This window comes from Thamnophis elegans, chromosome 16 (genome assembly GCF_009769535.1).
Source record: "Thamnophis elegans isolate rThaEle1 chromosome 16, rThaEle1.pri, whole genome shotgun sequence".
NCBI classification, from domain to species: Eukaryota; Metazoa; Chordata; class Lepidosauria; order Squamata; family Colubridae; genus Thamnophis; species Thamnophis elegans.
This window is the reverse complement of record NC_045556.1, coordinates 33,414,083-33,430,624: the sequence shown is the minus strand read 5'-3', so window position 1 is coordinate 33,430,624 and position 16,542 is coordinate 33,414,083. Positions and strand designations below refer to the sequence as shown.

General features: G+C 48.9%; 1 protein-coding gene across 1 annotated transcript in view; it reads left to right on the top strand.

Annotated features, from left to right (window-relative positions):
• Window positions 1-16,542, top strand: part of RAPGEF1 (Rap guanine nucleotide exchange factor 1) — an 85,630-nt gene that overhangs the window by 39,752 nt on the left and 29,336 nt on the right. Inside the window, 7 exon segments of the mRNA XM_032232726.1 lie at window positions 292-380; window positions 1,673-1,825; window positions 2,870-2,993; window positions 5,064-5,247; window positions 6,380-6,849; window positions 6,851-6,866; window positions 10,868-11,070. Of these exon segments, the coding sequence (XP_032088617.1) occupies window positions 292-380; window positions 1,673-1,825; window positions 2,870-2,993; window positions 5,064-5,247; window positions 6,380-6,849; window positions 6,851-6,866; window positions 10,868-11,070 (1,239 nt within the window).

Sequence of the window (16,542 nt, the reverse complement as noted above, 5' to 3'; positions counted from 1 at the left end):
ATAGGCAATGGCAATCCCTGCAGCCTGAAACAGCTGATCGTTGGGAAGCCGATCCAACCGATAATCAGCTGCTTGTACTAACAAGGCTGCTGAAACTGAAACAGGCTGTTTGCTTTTTGCTGCAAGGAGGCAAATTGTTGGGAGGCAGAGGTCAAAGGGTGGGGGCTGGCTACATTTGGTGTATAAGACACACACCAATTTTTTACCCTCTTTTAGAGGGGGGGGAGTGCAACTTATACTCCAAAAAATACAGTATATATATATTTTTTCTTGTGTTCTGATGATAACCAGGAGCTGGTGAAGCTGACAATTGAGAAGCAGGAACACCCGTCTCCCACCAGCCCAGTCAAGCCCACCTTACCTGTGCCTGCAACAGACAGGTGAGTAGCCATGGATTTCTGATGGACCCATTCTAAGATGGGTTGTCCCTTGTGGCCCCCGTGATTGACAGCACAAATGGAAGTGATACAGAAATAAAAAGGAGGGAAGGAGGCATGAATCTGAAGTGCCTGGCAATTAGCTCTCTATTTTCTTATTTCCTTTTATATCTGTCTGTTTCTATGTCTATTATCCATCTATCCATCCATCTATCGTGTCTATTGATCTAGCAATATCTCCTCTACCTACCCTCCATTTATATCATCTCTCTTTCTGTCCCTATACCTTATCTGCTTAATCTGTTATCCATCCATCTAATTATCATCCAGTTATCCCTCCAAGTATTCTTGTCCCCTGTCCATCCATCCATCCATCCATCCATCCATCCATCCATCCATCCACCCATATTTATTTATCTGTTTATCTATCCATGTCTTCTAGCTCTCTTTTTTAATCTCTCCACTCATCCATCTATGGCTTTTAGCTCTATCTCTCTTCTATCTCTCCATCATCTATCTGTCCATCTATTCATATCCCCTCTCCATCCATGCATCCTTCCACATGTCCTTTGTTGCATGCTCTCTCTTTCTCTTCTATCATCCTTTCAAGTGTGCACTTTGTCTCTTTTATCCATCCATCCATCCATCCATCCATCCATCCATCCATCCATCCATGTCTTCTAGTGTATGCACTCTTTCTTCTACATCTCCCTCCCTCCATCTAACTATCACCATCTATCCATCCATTCTTTTATGTATCTATCATGTCTTCTGTCACATGCTCCCCCTTCCTTCCTTCCTTCCTTCCTTCCTTCCTTCCTTCCTTCCTTCCTTCCTTCCTTCCTTCCTTCCTTCCTGGCATACGGCTCTCGTCCCCCTCTCTGCCTCCGACACAGAGCCCTCATCAGAGCCTTCCCCAGACTCCAGGATTGGCCCATGTTCCTCCCCAACTTCCCCACTGTCCAAATATGTTGTGTACCACAACACTTCCCTCCCTCCCTCCTTTCTTCCCTCCCTCCCTCCTTCCCCCAACTAATCCATCTTTCTATCTATGTACCAACCAAGTCCCATGTCCAAAGAGGCGACCCCCTAAATGAACAAACCGAAACAAGAGGTTCAGAAAAGCTGAGCTGAACTCTTTTGCATGAGTTGGGACAATGTGCAACCTTGCCTAAAGAAGGACGGGGCCCACAGCAGTTTCCCTGGCTGGCTGGGCGCCACAAGGGCTGCATCAAACAGGATGCCACTTGCGCCATGTACGACCCGGGTCTCAATCGCGTCCCTCCCCTCTGCAGCCAGTTGGAGCTCCCCTTGACGGATCGTGAGATGGAGATCCTCAACAAGACGGCCGGGTTGACACCCACCGCAGAAGTGTTGGCAGACGCCACAGACGAAGAGGTCGCCCCGCCGAAACCGCCCCTTCCTTGCATCCGGGTGGCTGAAAACAGGTAAACTCACCTGTGAGAAGTCAAAATCCCGCCCTTACGCTTCCCGGCGCTAAAGAAGGGCTGTTTTCAGAATACTCGTGGTCCTCAACTTACAACCACACTGCCCGAACTTGGAACCCTGCTGAAAAACCTAACACTTCACACTTAACAACCGTGCCAACCTCTCCATGGTGACGTGAAATGGGGACGAAAATATAATTAGAAAAATACTGGAATGTGCAGAGATGGATAGATTGACATTAAAAATAAAAGACAAAGAAGAATCAGAATATTTTTTAACATGGGATTTTTTTTTACCAGAGGTTAGATAAAAGAGGTAGAAATTAGAAAGATAAAAGATTACTGCTATGTAAAAGTAAATGATGAAAGCTTACTACTGCATATTATATATATATAAAAGCGAAATACCACTCATGCATCATCACGAAATCTCCAGAACCATAAAGCCTACAAACTTGAAATTTGGCACATATGTTCCTCCAGGTACTCTCTAAGAAAGGATTTTTTGAAATGACCGCCAGAGCATTAGTATGTCTTATAGTATTATTAACACGAGCTGATGCTAAGGAGCTAGACGTTCTACTCCCCCTCCCCACCTGAAAAAAAAACTGTTCCAACTGCCACTTGGGTGTGGGCGTGGCCAGCATGTGACTCATCCGGCCTGTGGGCTGGGAGTTGAGATATTCTACTCCCTCTCCCCACCTGAAAAATGCTCTGATGCTAAGGAGTTAGACTGAGGGAGAGAAGAGGATAAGATAGGAGAGGCCTCTGTGGGGCCAGCCTGAGGGAGAGAAGGGGAGAGGAGAGGCTGATCCTAACTACTCATTTATTTTCAAGCTGTAAGCATCAAGTTATCACGCCTGATCACATATTTTTTTAGCGGAGCATGGGTATCCAGCTAGCAAGTAATAGTTATTAGTATTAGTGTTTTGTATAAGCAATTGACTCAGACAATACACTGTTCATTAAGCACTTATGTATATTAAAGATAAAAACGTATGAATACGAGAATAATATTGTCATTTTTCTTCGTCTTGCCCGCAGCCTTCCGCCAGCCTTGCCCCCTAAGAAACGCCAGTCGGCCCCCTCCCCTACGCGAGTGGCTATCGTGGCCCCCATGAGCCGAACAACCAGTGGTTCCAGTTTACCCATTGGGATCAACAAACAGGTAAATTAGCGGCCGTATCTGACCCAGAAGTTATCAGGATAGGATGCTGTGTCCATTTAAAGCAGTGTTTCTCAACCTGGGCGACCTTAAGTCCTATAGACTTCAACTCCCAGAATTCCCCAGCCAGCTATGCTGGCTGGGGGATTCTGGGAGTTGAAGTCTATAGGACTTAAGGTCGCCCAGGTTGAGAAACACTGATTTAAAGTCTTAACTACAGGTAGTCCTTGACTTACAATTCATTTAGCGACCGTCCGTACAGCACACTAAAAAAAAGTGACCAACGGCCATTTTTCACGCTGCGACAGACCGAGGGCCACGCGACCCGAATTCGAAAGACCGCCTGATAAGCCAAGCCAACGGGGAAACAGGATTCACTTCACACAACCGTGTTACTAATTTAACAACTGCAGAGATTTCACTTAACGCCCGGGGCAAGAAAGGTTGCAAAACGAGGCCCAACTCATTTATCCGCCCTCTCGCTTGGCCACGGAAATATTGAGGTTGTAATGTCAGAGTTTGTCGCAGGAAACTAATCCGGGAAGGACACACAGATAACCGATTCAGCAGGACTGATTTAAATAAGAAACTTCTTTATATGCAAGAATATTTGTACAATACCAAGAGCTGAGCACAGTTCCACTTCAGATCAGTAGACTAGTTTCGTTTCAGAGCTCAGTGTCAGTGTTTCAAATTAAATCAGAGTCCGAGGGAAAGCATTGCTCTAAGTTCCAATTTACGAAGAGAGCCACGTTGCCACATCTGGGGAAACCCGAATCTGAAAGCTTCCCGGTTCCCCCCCCCCCAGTTGAAAGTTCAAGATCTTGCCTCCCACAAGCCCATCCCATGGTCCAGTCTCCCACTTCCACGCTGACCGCTTCCACCCATCCCGGTCAGGTGCAGAGACAAAGGATGACCTTGGCTTTCTAGAAAGAATGTTGTTATGGCTACCTAGCATCTCACTCCATACAATCCCCCCTCCCATTTTCCCACAATAGAAACGGCATAGTAGAATAACAGAAAGTGTGGCAGGCTAAAGATCCGAAAGAAAAGATGACTGCAGGCCTGACACAGAGCTTAATACAGCTAAGCCACACCCAGATTTCTTACTTAAGTTTCTGTTTCCAAATAAGCCTCATTGGCTGACCTTGTTACCATGTCTCTGCCAGTTCATGAATATTCTGATACGTAAGTCAAAAACTACCTGCACATAATTCCGGGGCCAAACTTGGAGAATACGTCCAAATTTAAGATCATCGCCTCCTACCCATAATTCCAACATTAAAACTTCCTTTCTGGATTCAGACACTTCGAATGCACTTGTCCGTTGGCCCATCCCAAAAAGAGAAGATTGAAGCATGTTGTCAGGATATCCATCTTGTTAAATTCCAGGATCGGTTGCTTATCAAGAGGTTGACTTTCTCAGAGGAGGAGAGAGGGTAGAAAGGGGAAGAGGAAAAGCAGGAGTAGGAGAAAGGTACGGGAAGAAGGAAGGGGAAGGAGAGGAGGAAGGAGGAAAGTAGAGAAGGGAGGGAGGGAGAAAGGAAAGGGAAAGGAAAGGAGGATGGAAGGGAGAGAAAAGGAAGGAGAGAGGGTAGGAAGGGAAAGAGGAAGAGTAGGAGCAAAGGAGAGGTAAGGGAAGAAGGAAGGGGAAGGAGAGGAGGAAGGAAGAAAGTAGAGAAGGGAGAGAGGGTGAAAAGAAAGAGGTAAGGAGAGGAGGATGGTAAGGAGAGAAAGAGGAGGAGAGAGGGTAGGAAGGGGAAGAGGAAGAGCAGGAGTAGGAGAAAGGTACAGGAAGAAGGAAGGGAAAGGAGAGCAGGAAGGAAGAAAGTAGAGAAGGGAGGGAGGGTGAAAAGTAAGGGAAAATAAGGTGGTGTTATAACAGGAGGAAGGGATGGTAAACAAAGCAACCCAAATTGTATATTATAACCTATTAAATGAAATAATAAATGTATAAGAATGATAAATGTTAAAACACCGGTAACCAAACGACATGCTGTATGTGATGATGGGGTTTTATATATATATATATATAAAAGAGGTTGACTTTCTCCTTCTCCTTACCACCCACAGGAATTTGAAAATGATTGCTATCCCCAGCGGAGGCTGTCGGGGGGCAGCCAGTCCTACGGAGGGGAGTCTCCCCGCCTCTCGCCCTACAGCAGCATGGGGAAGCTGAGCAAATCGGACGAACAGCTGTCCTCGCTGGATTGCGACAGCGGGCAGTGCTCGCACAACACAAGCTGTGAAACGTTAGGTAAACAGAATGGGGTGTCTGCTCAGCTGCTGACGGGCGCGGAAGTAGTTCCCAAGGCCTCTGATAGCGAAAAGGAGGCCGGGGGTGACCCCCACAAGTGAAGTGAATCAGTAGATTTCACCCCGCACCCAAAATAAGACCTGGTGCCTTTTTTGGTGGCATATATATATAAGAGCCGAGGTAGGCGCAGTGGTTAAATGCAGCACTGCAGGCCACTTCAGCTGACTGCAGTTCTGCAGTTCGGCTGTTCAAATCTCACCGGCTCAGGGTTGACTCAGCCTTCCATCCTTCCGAGGTGGGTAAAATGAGGACCCGGATTGTTGTTGGGGGCAATATGCTGACTCTGTAAACCGCTTAGAGAGGGCTGAAAGCCTATGAAGCGGGTATATAAGTCGAACTGCTATTGCTATTGCTAAGAGAGGGTCTTATTTTTAGGGAAACACGGTATATACCATATTTTCAGAGTATAAGACGCACCTTTTTCCCTCAAAAAAGAGGATGAAAATCTGGTGTGTCTTAGCATTTTTGGCCTCCCAAAACCCCTCCCCTTTGCAAAAAATAGTCATGCATAGCCTTTAGGAGGCTTCCAGAGTGCTCCTGGAGGCTGGGGAGGGCAAAAATGAGCTGGTTTTTTGCTCGTTTCTGCCCTCCCCCCCCCCGCCCCAGGAGCACCCCATAGCCTCCTAAAGGCTATGCGTGCCCTTTTTTTGAGGAAAAAAAAAACCCAGGACCCGTTTTCCCGAAAACTAGCTGTTTTGGGGAAGCCTGCAGACTGCAAAAACTTTGTTTTTTTTAATTTGCCTCTTCAAATCTTGGTGCATCTTATACTCCGCTGCGTCTTATACGCCGAAAAGTACGGTACATTATCAGATTATGAGGACTTAATAGCTGCCAACTGATATAAGGTTGTAAGTTGCAGGCTGTAAGCTGATGCAATGAGAATGATTCGGCAACACAGGTATCGCCGGTTTAAGACTCTGGTGGGTCCACACAAGTCATTTACTATTTTAAGAGGTGTCTATGTATAAGTGGCTATATTAGAGGCGGCCATTATTGCCTCAAAGTAAAAATTCCCCGAGGCCCCTTAAAACTCTTCTATTGTTGACATCGTTTCTCACTCTCTTCCCTGCAGATCATTACGATCCCGATTACGAGTTCTTGCAGCAGGACCTCTCGAACACGGACCAGATCCCCCAACCAGGACTTGGCATGCTCAGCCCTTTGCCGGAGGGCCTGCGGGAATCTGCTTCTCCATTTCTCGGACAATCTTTCCAACTTCCCGAGAATTGTATCTCCCCAACCCCCGCCGCGCCGGCGGTTGAGGTCCCACCAGCTCTTCCCGAGAAGAAGCGGAGGGGGACGGCCGCTCCTGCCTTCGACGTCTCCGGCTGTCGGGTCCTCCTGGAGAGACACCCTTCGCAGTACGACAATCTTTCGGAGGAGGACTTAAGTGTCCCGACGCTCTTGCCCTGGGTCTTCACGCCTTTTGCCGCTGTCCTGCCCTATCAGCCTGGGAAGCCAGCTCCCCCTGTTGAATTCCTGGCGGATTTCTCCAGCCCCAACGCCCCCAGGGAATCCGAGGAGCCCCCGCCGCTGCCGGAGAAAAAAAAATAAACACAGTAAGCGCCTCCCTCAGTCTTTAAAAACGGTTCCACCACAAATGCGCAAATGACAACAGCGCGCCTGACTAAACCCCGGTGACAAAACCGCACCGACAAAACGGCGCCGACAAAACCGCGCCGCTGAATGAGCGCTGAGCGCGCCGACAACAGCGCGCCGACAGAAGCGCGCTGTAACCTAACCCTAAAAATAACCCTAAACCTAACCCTAAACCTAACCCTAACCCTAAACCTTACCTTAACTTAAATCGTGCTTCTGTCGGCGCGCTATTGTCGGCGCGCTGTTGTCGGCGTGCTTTTGACATCGCGGTTTTAGCGCCGCGGTTTTGTCGGCGCGCTTTTGACGTTCGCGCTTTTGTCGGGTCATGTTTAAAAACAAACACATCCCTTTGTTAAAATGTCCCAAAAGGAAGATCGAAAACGAGCAGGAAGTAATATTTAGGATGACGGAAGAGAGAAGAAAGAGAAAAGACAAAGGCAAAAGTGGTTCGGTGGCTAAGACGCTGAGCTCCTTGATCAGAACGGTCTGCAGTTCGGTGGTTCGAATCCCCATTATAGGTCTGCCTGCCTGAGCGGGGGGCTGGACTAGATGACCTCCAAGGTCCCTTCCAACTCTGTTACTGTTAATAGGAAAAGAAGAACATATAAAGAAATAGCTTTTGATTTCCCTCCTTTTCTTCTTTCCTTCCTTTCCTCCCTTCTCTTTCCTTTTCTCCTCCTTCCTTCCTTCTTCTGTCTTTTCTCCCATCCTTCCTTCCTTCTTTCCTTCCCTTTTCTTTTTTCTTTTAAAAACTACAAGGGAGCAATAGCAGTAGACTTATATACCGCTTCATAGGGCTTTCAGCCCTCTCTAAGCGGTTTACAGAGAGTCAGCATATTGCCCCCAACAATCTGGGTCCTCATTTTACCCACCTCGGAAGGATGGAAGGCTGAGTCAACCCTGAGCCGGTGAGATTTGAACCACTGAACTGCTGATCTAGCAGTAGCCTGCAGTGGTGCATTTAACCACTGCGCCACCTTGGCATCCCCAACAATAGTATTTTTATTTGAGGGTCTGCCACAGAGAAGAGGGAGTCAAATTATCTCCAAAGCACCTGAGGGCAGAACAAGAAGCAATGGGTGGAAACTACCAAGGAGAGAAGCAACTTAGAACTAAGGAGAAATTTCCTGACAGTTAGAACAATTAACCAGTGGAACTGATTGCCTCCAGAAGTTGTGAATGCTCCAACACTGGAAGTTTTAAAGAAGATGTTGGATAGCCATTTGTCTGAAGTGGTGTAGGGTTTCCTGCCTGAGCAGGGGTTGGACTAGAAGACCCCCGAGGTCCCATCCAACTCTGTTATTCTTCTACTTTCCATTGTAGGGCAAGTAAGTCCACCCAGTGTATCCCCAGAACAATACCATAAAGCCTAGGAGATTTATAAGAAAGAATTAAGTCTTAGGCAAGTCTAATCCGAAATGTTTCCCCCCCCACCCGTTTGCGGTGAGTTTCTCTTCTATTTTCCACCCTAGGGCAGCGAGCTCTTCAAAATATCACCCCAAACTTCCTGCCTGTGCATGTGTGCAAAAACCACAATAGGGGAACTTCCCACCCCTGCAAAAGTGCAAAATTAACTAGACAAACATATACTCACTACCGAGATCTGAATATTATCCCAACGTCACATCCATAAACCATATATATATCAGAGGTGGGTTCCTACCGGTTCGCACCAGTTCGGTAACCGGTTTGTCAAATCTACCAAACTGGTTAGAAGAGGTTCCACCAGTGGACCCGAAAGCAGGCCACACTTACAGAAGAGGTTCCAAAAAAATTTTTTTTTAATTTATTATTTTTTATTATTTTTTGTTACAGTAGACAACACATACACACAACAATGAAAAAAAAAAACAGAAAAAACCCCCATCATCACATATAGCATGTCATTTTGGTTACAGGTGTTTTAACATTTATCATTCTTATACATTTTATTTCATTTAATAGGTTATATATACAGTTTGGGTTGCTTTGTTTACCATCCCTTCCTCCTGTTATAACACCACCTTATTTTCCCTTTCTTTTCTCCCTTCCTCCCTTCTCTACTTTCTTCCTTCCTCCTCTCCTTTCCCTTCCTTCTTCCTGTACCTTTCTCTCCTACTCCTGCTCTTCCTCTCCCCTTCCTACCCTCTCTCCTCCTCTTTCTCTCCTTTCCATCCTCCTCTCCTTACCTCTTTCTTTTCACTCTCTCTCCCTTCTCTACTTCCTTCCTTCCTCCTCTCCTTCCCCTTCCTTCTTCCCTTACCTCTCCTTTACTCCTACTCTTCATCTTTCTCTTCCTACCCTCTCTCCTTCCTCTTCTCTCCCTTCCGTCCTCCTTTCCTTCCTTTCCTTTCTCCCTCCCTTCCTTCTCTACTTTCCTCCTTCCTCCTCTCCTTCCCCTTCCTTCTTCCTGTACCTTTCTCCTACTCCTGCTCTTCCTAGAAGAGGTTCCAAATTTTTTTGAAACCCACCACATATATTTATATACATGTTGGTTTGGTGTCATATATATATATATATATATGTGTTTGTTGGTTTGGTGTCATTTTCGTCCCTCGGTTCCCAAATTCGCTTCCCCATTTCCTGCCTAGCTGCTGGTTTAATCACGTGGCATCTCTCCCTTAATCCTGATTTGTTTAGATGCTGGTTCAGCAATTTGTGGCTAAATCACCCAGACACACACACAGAAAAGGAACAGGAAAGTCTTTGTGAGTCTGTTTTAGAAGCCAGGAGAAGAATTTTGCCCTCTGGTTAACAGTTGAGCAGTTGAGGAGATTCATGTTGAATATGGTGGAGTCTGATTTGTCTTTATTGCTGTAGGTGGTCCTCGGGTTACGACCGCAATTGAGCCCAAAATTTTTGCTAAATGAGAAACGGGTGAACTGCCCCCTTGTTAACTGAATCCTTGCATTTGCTAAGGGAGTAACCCGGTTGTTAAGTGAATCCACCTTCCCCCGTTGACTTAGTTTGATCAGAAGTCTGCAAGAGGGGATCACACAACCTTGCGGCCGTCGTAAATATGAATCAGTTGCCAAGCGTCCCGCTTTTCCTCTATATTGATGCTGCAATGGGCGTAATGTGGAAAACGGCCGTACGTCGCTTTTTTCAGTGCCCGGGTAACTTGGAAACGCACTAATGAACTGTCGTAAGTCGAGGATGGCCTATGCTCAGATTACTTTGGCGTTTTGTTTGATTTGGACTTCATGCAGTGCTCCTATACCAACGGAAGAGAGTATTTGTAGCTCAGTGGTGTGCTCTCTGAGTCCTGTTGTTTTCTTGCAGATGTTTTCATGACCCAACTAGGTAACGTCAGGACTAGAAGGGAGGGAGGTTTTGTCTCTGTTTCTATACAAGTGGCTTGCCCTGGCAGTGTTGGTGGGACGGATCTTGGTGGTCGCCTCGACTGTAATGTTTATTCTTGGCTTCTTTATCTGAGTTGTTAGCTCCTTTGTTGTTGTTGTTGTTAGTTGTGAAGTCATGTCCCACCCTCGCGACCCCATGGACAACGTTCCTCCAGGCCTTTCTGTCCTCTACCATCCCCTGGAGTCCATTGAAGTTCAGTCTGACTGCTTCGGTGACTCCATCCAGCCACCTCCTTCTCTGCCTCCTCCTCCTCCTCCTCCTCCTCCTCCTCCTCCTCCTCCTCCTCCTCCTCCTCCTCCTCCTCTTTTCTCCTCTTCTCCACTATTCCTTCTCCCCCTTTCTTGCTTCACATTCTTATTCATTGTTGTTGTGAAGTTGTGTCCCCCCTCGCGGCCCCATGGACGACGTTCCCTCCAGGCCTTCCTGTCCTCTACCATGCTCTGGAGTCCATTGAACTCACGCCGACTGACTCCAGTGACTTTAAACCTCCACTTCTTAATTCCACATCTTTCTTCTGGGAACCCCTCCACCCAACCAGGGGCCAGGAGGGTAGAGGAGGTTTCTCCCGAGCATCTCACCGAGAAGTGACCCACCCCCGTGTCCATTCTCTCTCTTCCAGTGTTGGCCTACATGCAGTTTGTAGAAGATTATTCCGAACCTCAGCCTTCCATGTTCTACCAAACCCCGCAGAGCGAGCACATCTACCAGCAGAAGAATAAGCATCTGATGGAGGTTTATGGATTCAGCGACTCCTTCAGCAGCGCCGTCTCCGGCCAGGATCTGGCCCCACCTCCAGCCCTCCCGCCCAAACAGAGGCAGCTGGTGAGTCCCTGTTCTTTTTTTTTTCTGCTCCATCTTGGTCCGGTTCCTTCTCGTCCTAAAAGATACGGAGCCTCCTTTTGGTCCACGGTCCATGCTTCTTGGCTTAGGGATTTTATTCCGGGGAGGTCTGAGCCCGGTTTAGTTTAGTTTTCAGTTGACTTTATTGCCATCACATCTTGTGCCAACGAAATTAAATGCGATCTCCGGCGCACAGGGACCGTTTCAGGTTGTGGTTGTTAAGGACTCCTGTGCGGTCGTTAAGCGCAGCGTCAAGGGGGTGGCTGGTTTCCTCCTCGTTGACTTATGGGAAGCTGCAGTGAAGATGACAAGAGCTGAGGATGTGACTGTGGGAAACTGTGGCCATTGGAACTGTGTGCCGGTTGCCGTGCCCCATCATGACCCTGTGACTGTGGGGACACTGCGACGGCCACATCTCCAAGTCCCGGCCTTAAGTCTTCTTGTTGAGCACTGTTGTAACTTCGAATGGTTGCTGAACAAGAAGTCAGTAAGTGAAGACTACCTGTATAGTCAAAAGCCCTTCCCTCTCTTTCATGGTTGACAAAGTATAAGGGTACCCTTGGCATAATTACGCCTGGTTGTATTGAATGTTCCCAGTCCATCCTCAACCGGTGCCTTCTTCCACGTTCCACCTCCATAACTGACAATAGAACATAGGATATAAATAGGGTTGGAAGGGACCTTGAAGGTCTTCTAGTCCAACCCAAGAAAAAAAAAAACCCGCTCATTGTCATTCTGGCTGTCCAATCTCTTCTTGAAAACCTCCAGTGATGGAGCTTTCGAAGGGAAGCTGCAATCAAGATCAAGGAGGTGCTAATACCACTCTATAAAGCCCCAGTAAGACCACACCTAGAGTACTACATCCTGTTTTGGTCACCACACTATAAAAGAGATGTGGAGATTCTAGAAAGAGTGCAGAGAAGAGCACACCAGGATGATGATGGGACTGGAGGCTAAAACACACGATGAACGGTTGCAGGAACTGGGCATGGCTAGTCTAGAGAAGAGAAGGACCAGGGGAGACAGGATAGCATCTTCTAATATTAGAGGGGCTTGCCACAGAGAGGAGTGGGTGAAGCTATTTTCCAAAGCACCCAAAGGCCAGACAAGGAATAATGGATGGAAACTGACCAAGGAGAAATTCAACCTGGAAATAAGGAGAAATTTTTCTGACCGTGAGAACAATCAACCCATGAACAGAAGGTTGCCTTCAGAAGTTATGGGTGCTTCATCACTGGAAGCTTTCAAGAAGAGACTGGACTGCCATCTGTCAGAAATGGTGTAGGGTCTCTTGCTTGGGTGGGGGGTTGGACTAGATGGCCTACCAAGGTCCCTTCCAAAATCTGTAACCAGAGAGCGATTCAAATGTAACACCAGGATCCTGAAGGCATCATCAGGTCAGGGAGAACAAACAGATCCAAAGGAGATCCCCTCCTAAAACCTAGAGGAGCCAGGCATGATTCTAAATAAAAAAAAATAAAGAATAAACAAACAAACTTTTGGAGGTTGAAGAATCCTCAAGGGGAAAACAACTCAAAAGCTTGGAAAGTTTTGAAAAGTGAGATTATAAAAGCCCAGTCTAGCACATGTAAATAACCAGGAGGTGTTGTTCTCTGACTCAGTTTCCCCAGGGATGTGGTCTTGGCCTTTAAGCCTTTTGTTCCTCCATTTCTTCTCTCGCTTTCTGAGGGCTGCCTGCTTCCTTTTTCTGTTTTATTCCATTTGGGGTTGGGTTTTTTTTTTTTGTTTTGAATTCAATCTTTTTCTTTTTTTCATTTTCTCTGTTTTCGGAAAAGAAAATCAAATCTTTAGCCTTTCAATCTCCACGTTCCCGAAAGCAAATATTAAACATTCACCCCTTGCGTGAGATGGCGGGTGCCCCAACTATCTTCACGTACAGGTAGTCCTCGGCTTACGACCACAGTTTCGCCCAACAGTTGCCAAGTGAGTTTTGCCCCATTTTACCGACCTTCCTTGCCATGGTCGATAAGTGAATCACGGCGGTCGTTAAGTCAGTGACACGGTTGTGAGTGAACCAGACTTCCCCGTTGACTCAGATTATCAGAAAGTCACAAAAAAGGGGTCGTGTGACCTCCGGGGCGCTGTGACCGTCATAAATACGAGTCAGCGGCCAAGCTCTGAATTCTGATCAGGTGACCGCGGCGAGGCTTGCGACGGTCGTAAGCATGAAAAAACGCTCCTAAGTCACTTTGTTTTTCAGCGCCGTCGTAACTCGGAACTGTCACTAAGTGAATAGTTGTAAGTTGAGGACTACTTGAGCAGGGGATTGGACTAGAAGGCCTCCAAGGTCCCTTCCGACTCTGTTATTAAACGAACTGATGCATGTCGAAGACTGCCTGTATTTGGATAGAAAAAGATCCCGCACCGTAGTGCTCGGATGGGACCTTAAGAGGCTGTCTAGCCCAACCTCACCAAGCCAGGGCGCTGGGTTGACTCTCCCGTCGATGCAGGTTGTTCTTTTTTTTCCTTTCGTCTTCCTCCCTCGCTCCTTTTCTTTCTCTCCTTCCAACAGGCTATTTTCCCCGCTCCCTTCTCTTCTGTCTCCTACTGTGTCCAGCCGTCTAAGGCCCCCCTGGCCTCCGAGGAGGTCGGCATGGGCCAGGGTCTCAGCGTCTCCGTCTCTAACTCCTTCCTCCAGCAGAAACAGTTCCTTTCCCGCGCACTATCGGTGAGTGACTAACGGAAACCTTTCCTGTTTCCGAAGAGAAGGTGTGGGAGGAGTAACCATTGGGTATTAACCTAATCTTGATTGCCTATTGGAGATTGAGGAAATCTTTGGAAGCCACACCTCCTGCTGGTCCGGTGGCTCCCCACTTTAACCTCAATCTCGGCCCTAATTGGAGCGATTTTTCCTGCTCTCCTTTCCATCCGGATTCAGGAGTTTTTTACTCTCAAGAAAAGCCTCAGCAAGGGATTTCAATTTAAATTGACCTCACCTGCCTTCTTGCTGTGCTCCAGCTGCTCATCAAGCCTCGGCTTGCCAGAGCGCGCGATTAGAAGCCTGCAAGGAAGGGACCAGGATCACAGAAAAACTTACAGACAAAGATTGGAGGAGCCCAGGGAAGCCGGAGAACCCAGAACCCTTCCAGGATTGCAAAGAGGCTTCCACCGAGGAAGGAAGGAGACTCCAGACGGCACCAGCTGCCTCCATTTCGGATTGTCGCCATTTTAGGAGCACGTGGGAGTGTGTAAACAGTGTTCCGACACTGAAAGCACTCACAAGGCCGTAGGAAGCCGGAAGAGGCTTCCTTTCTGCTCTGCCCCGCCGGTGATCCGGGGGGAAATTCAGGGCCTTGCCTGCCGGCAGCAGCAGAGCCTGCAAGCAATCAGAGAGAGGCGGAGCCTATCCCTAGGAAGGGAATTTATTTCAGCCGGCTGCAGAAGGAGCACGTGGGTGAGCAACAAACCATGAGTAATGGCAGAGGCGACTAGGAGCAAAAACTCTAGGCCCAGAGCCCCGGGGGGTGCGGATCCAGAGGAAGGGTCCTCTAGAGCGATTTCCCCTGCTCCCAGAGGCAGATCCCCATCTAGGAGGGACAAAGCCAGGGCACCCAGGAATCCATCCCCCAGGAGGGAAACCAGAGCAACCAAGGCCTCGCCAGGGACTCCAGGGGCAACCATCAGCCCTTCCCCCCCCAGATCTCGCTCCCCACGCAGGGCCTCTGCCCGGGCTGTACGCAGACCTCCATCCCCAGCCTCTCCAGGGGGATCTCTGAGAAGGCACAGCTCTCTTTCTCCTCCTCTCTCCCCTGCTCCCCTACTGGATTCGAGAGCGGATCCCTTTGGCCGCAGAGCAGCCAGCCCAGCCCGGCCTCGCCTAGCACCTCTATCCCCTGAACCCAGGGAATATTCCCAACCAGCAGAGCTTCAGCCTCAGCTGCCTGATCTAACCAGCAGCTTTCAGGACATGTTTGCCAGAGCTTTGGCCCAGGTTATGGCTTCTAGCTTAACTCAGCAGCCACAGGCTCCCAGGAGCAGGGCCCCCCAGGATCCCCCCAGAGGGCTGAGCGATCGCCCTAGCACCTCGGCTGCAAGGGAAGCCAGGTCTCCCTCCCCATCCACGGCTAGTGAGGCATCCGACCTCGAGGAAGGGGAACTAAAGGATGTGGGGTTTTCGGAGGATGAGGTCCCCCAGGGGGAGGAGGATTCCACCGTAGCGGGACTTTCCCCCCCTCCTTGTTCAGCGCCCTTTTACGCAAGCAGTAGCCACAGCTGATCTGGATCCACCCTCGGATCCCAACCCGCAGCTGAGTCCTCGGGCAAGGGCAAAAGCAAGAAGAAGAAAGGGCCCTTTCCATAGGCCCCCCGTAGCTAAGGAAGAAATCCCCACCCCAGATATGTTTATGGAGGTGCTCAAATCTCAGTGGGTAAAGCCAGGGTCTTTTCCAACCCCAGGGGGAATGAAAGAAGGTTTATAATCTTAACCAAGCCTTTGCCCAAGCCTTGCAGGTTCCGGAAGTGGATAACCCGGTGGCAACCTTGGCATCTTCCTCAACGGTGCGTAGCAGGAGACAACCGCTAATTGCCTCAAGCCTGAGGGATAAGAGAGCAGACATTGTTCTGCGCAAGACGTTCCAGGCCATCACCTGGGCTATCAGAGCGGCCGCCTCTGCCTCCTTTTTAATAGGTCCACGGTCCTGTGGCTGGAGCAACTGAGGGATAGGACCCCAGCCTCTGAGTGCGACGCCTGCAGGACATCTCCAAGATGCTGGCGGCAACGCAGTTCTCAGCGGACGCCACCTTGGACGCGGTAAAGTATGCGTCGCGTGGCTATGTCTTCTTCAGTTGCTTCTAGGCGACTACTCTGGCTACGTCACTGGCAGGCGGAATCCCGAATGAAGTGGCACCTAACCGGCGCGGATTACACCGGGGACAGTTATTCTGGACGGCGTTGGAGCCTCTCCTTGTGGAGGATAAAAACAAGCGGAAGATCCTCCCGTCAACGAACAAGCGGTCGGATTTCCGCCATGCAACCGTACCCTAGGAGGACCTCCTACAGACCACCTGAAGGAGACAGCCAAGGCCAGAGGTACCAAAACCCCAGATTTCAGAGGCAGGGGGATAGACAATTTCAGAACAGATTCAGGGGCCAACACCAGGGGAAGCGGCCCTTTCGTGGAGGAGGCGGTCGTCCCTTCCGCAGATTCAAGTGATCCGCCCCCGGATCACCCCATCGGCGGTCGCCTCTCCATGTTTGCGGATGCTGGGAGCGTATCACATCGGATGAGTGGGTTCTCCAGACGGTAAGGCTCGGGCTTCGCCTGGAGTTCCGCTCCCTTCCTCCCAGTAGGTTCCGCACCTTCTCCTCCTCCTCAGACCCAAACAGGAGGGGCCCGTAAGGCCAAGGCCATTAAACATCTCCTCGACATCAGGGCCATCGAGAGGGTCCCAGAGGGGGAAAAAGGGTCAGGATTTTATTCAAACCTCTTCCTA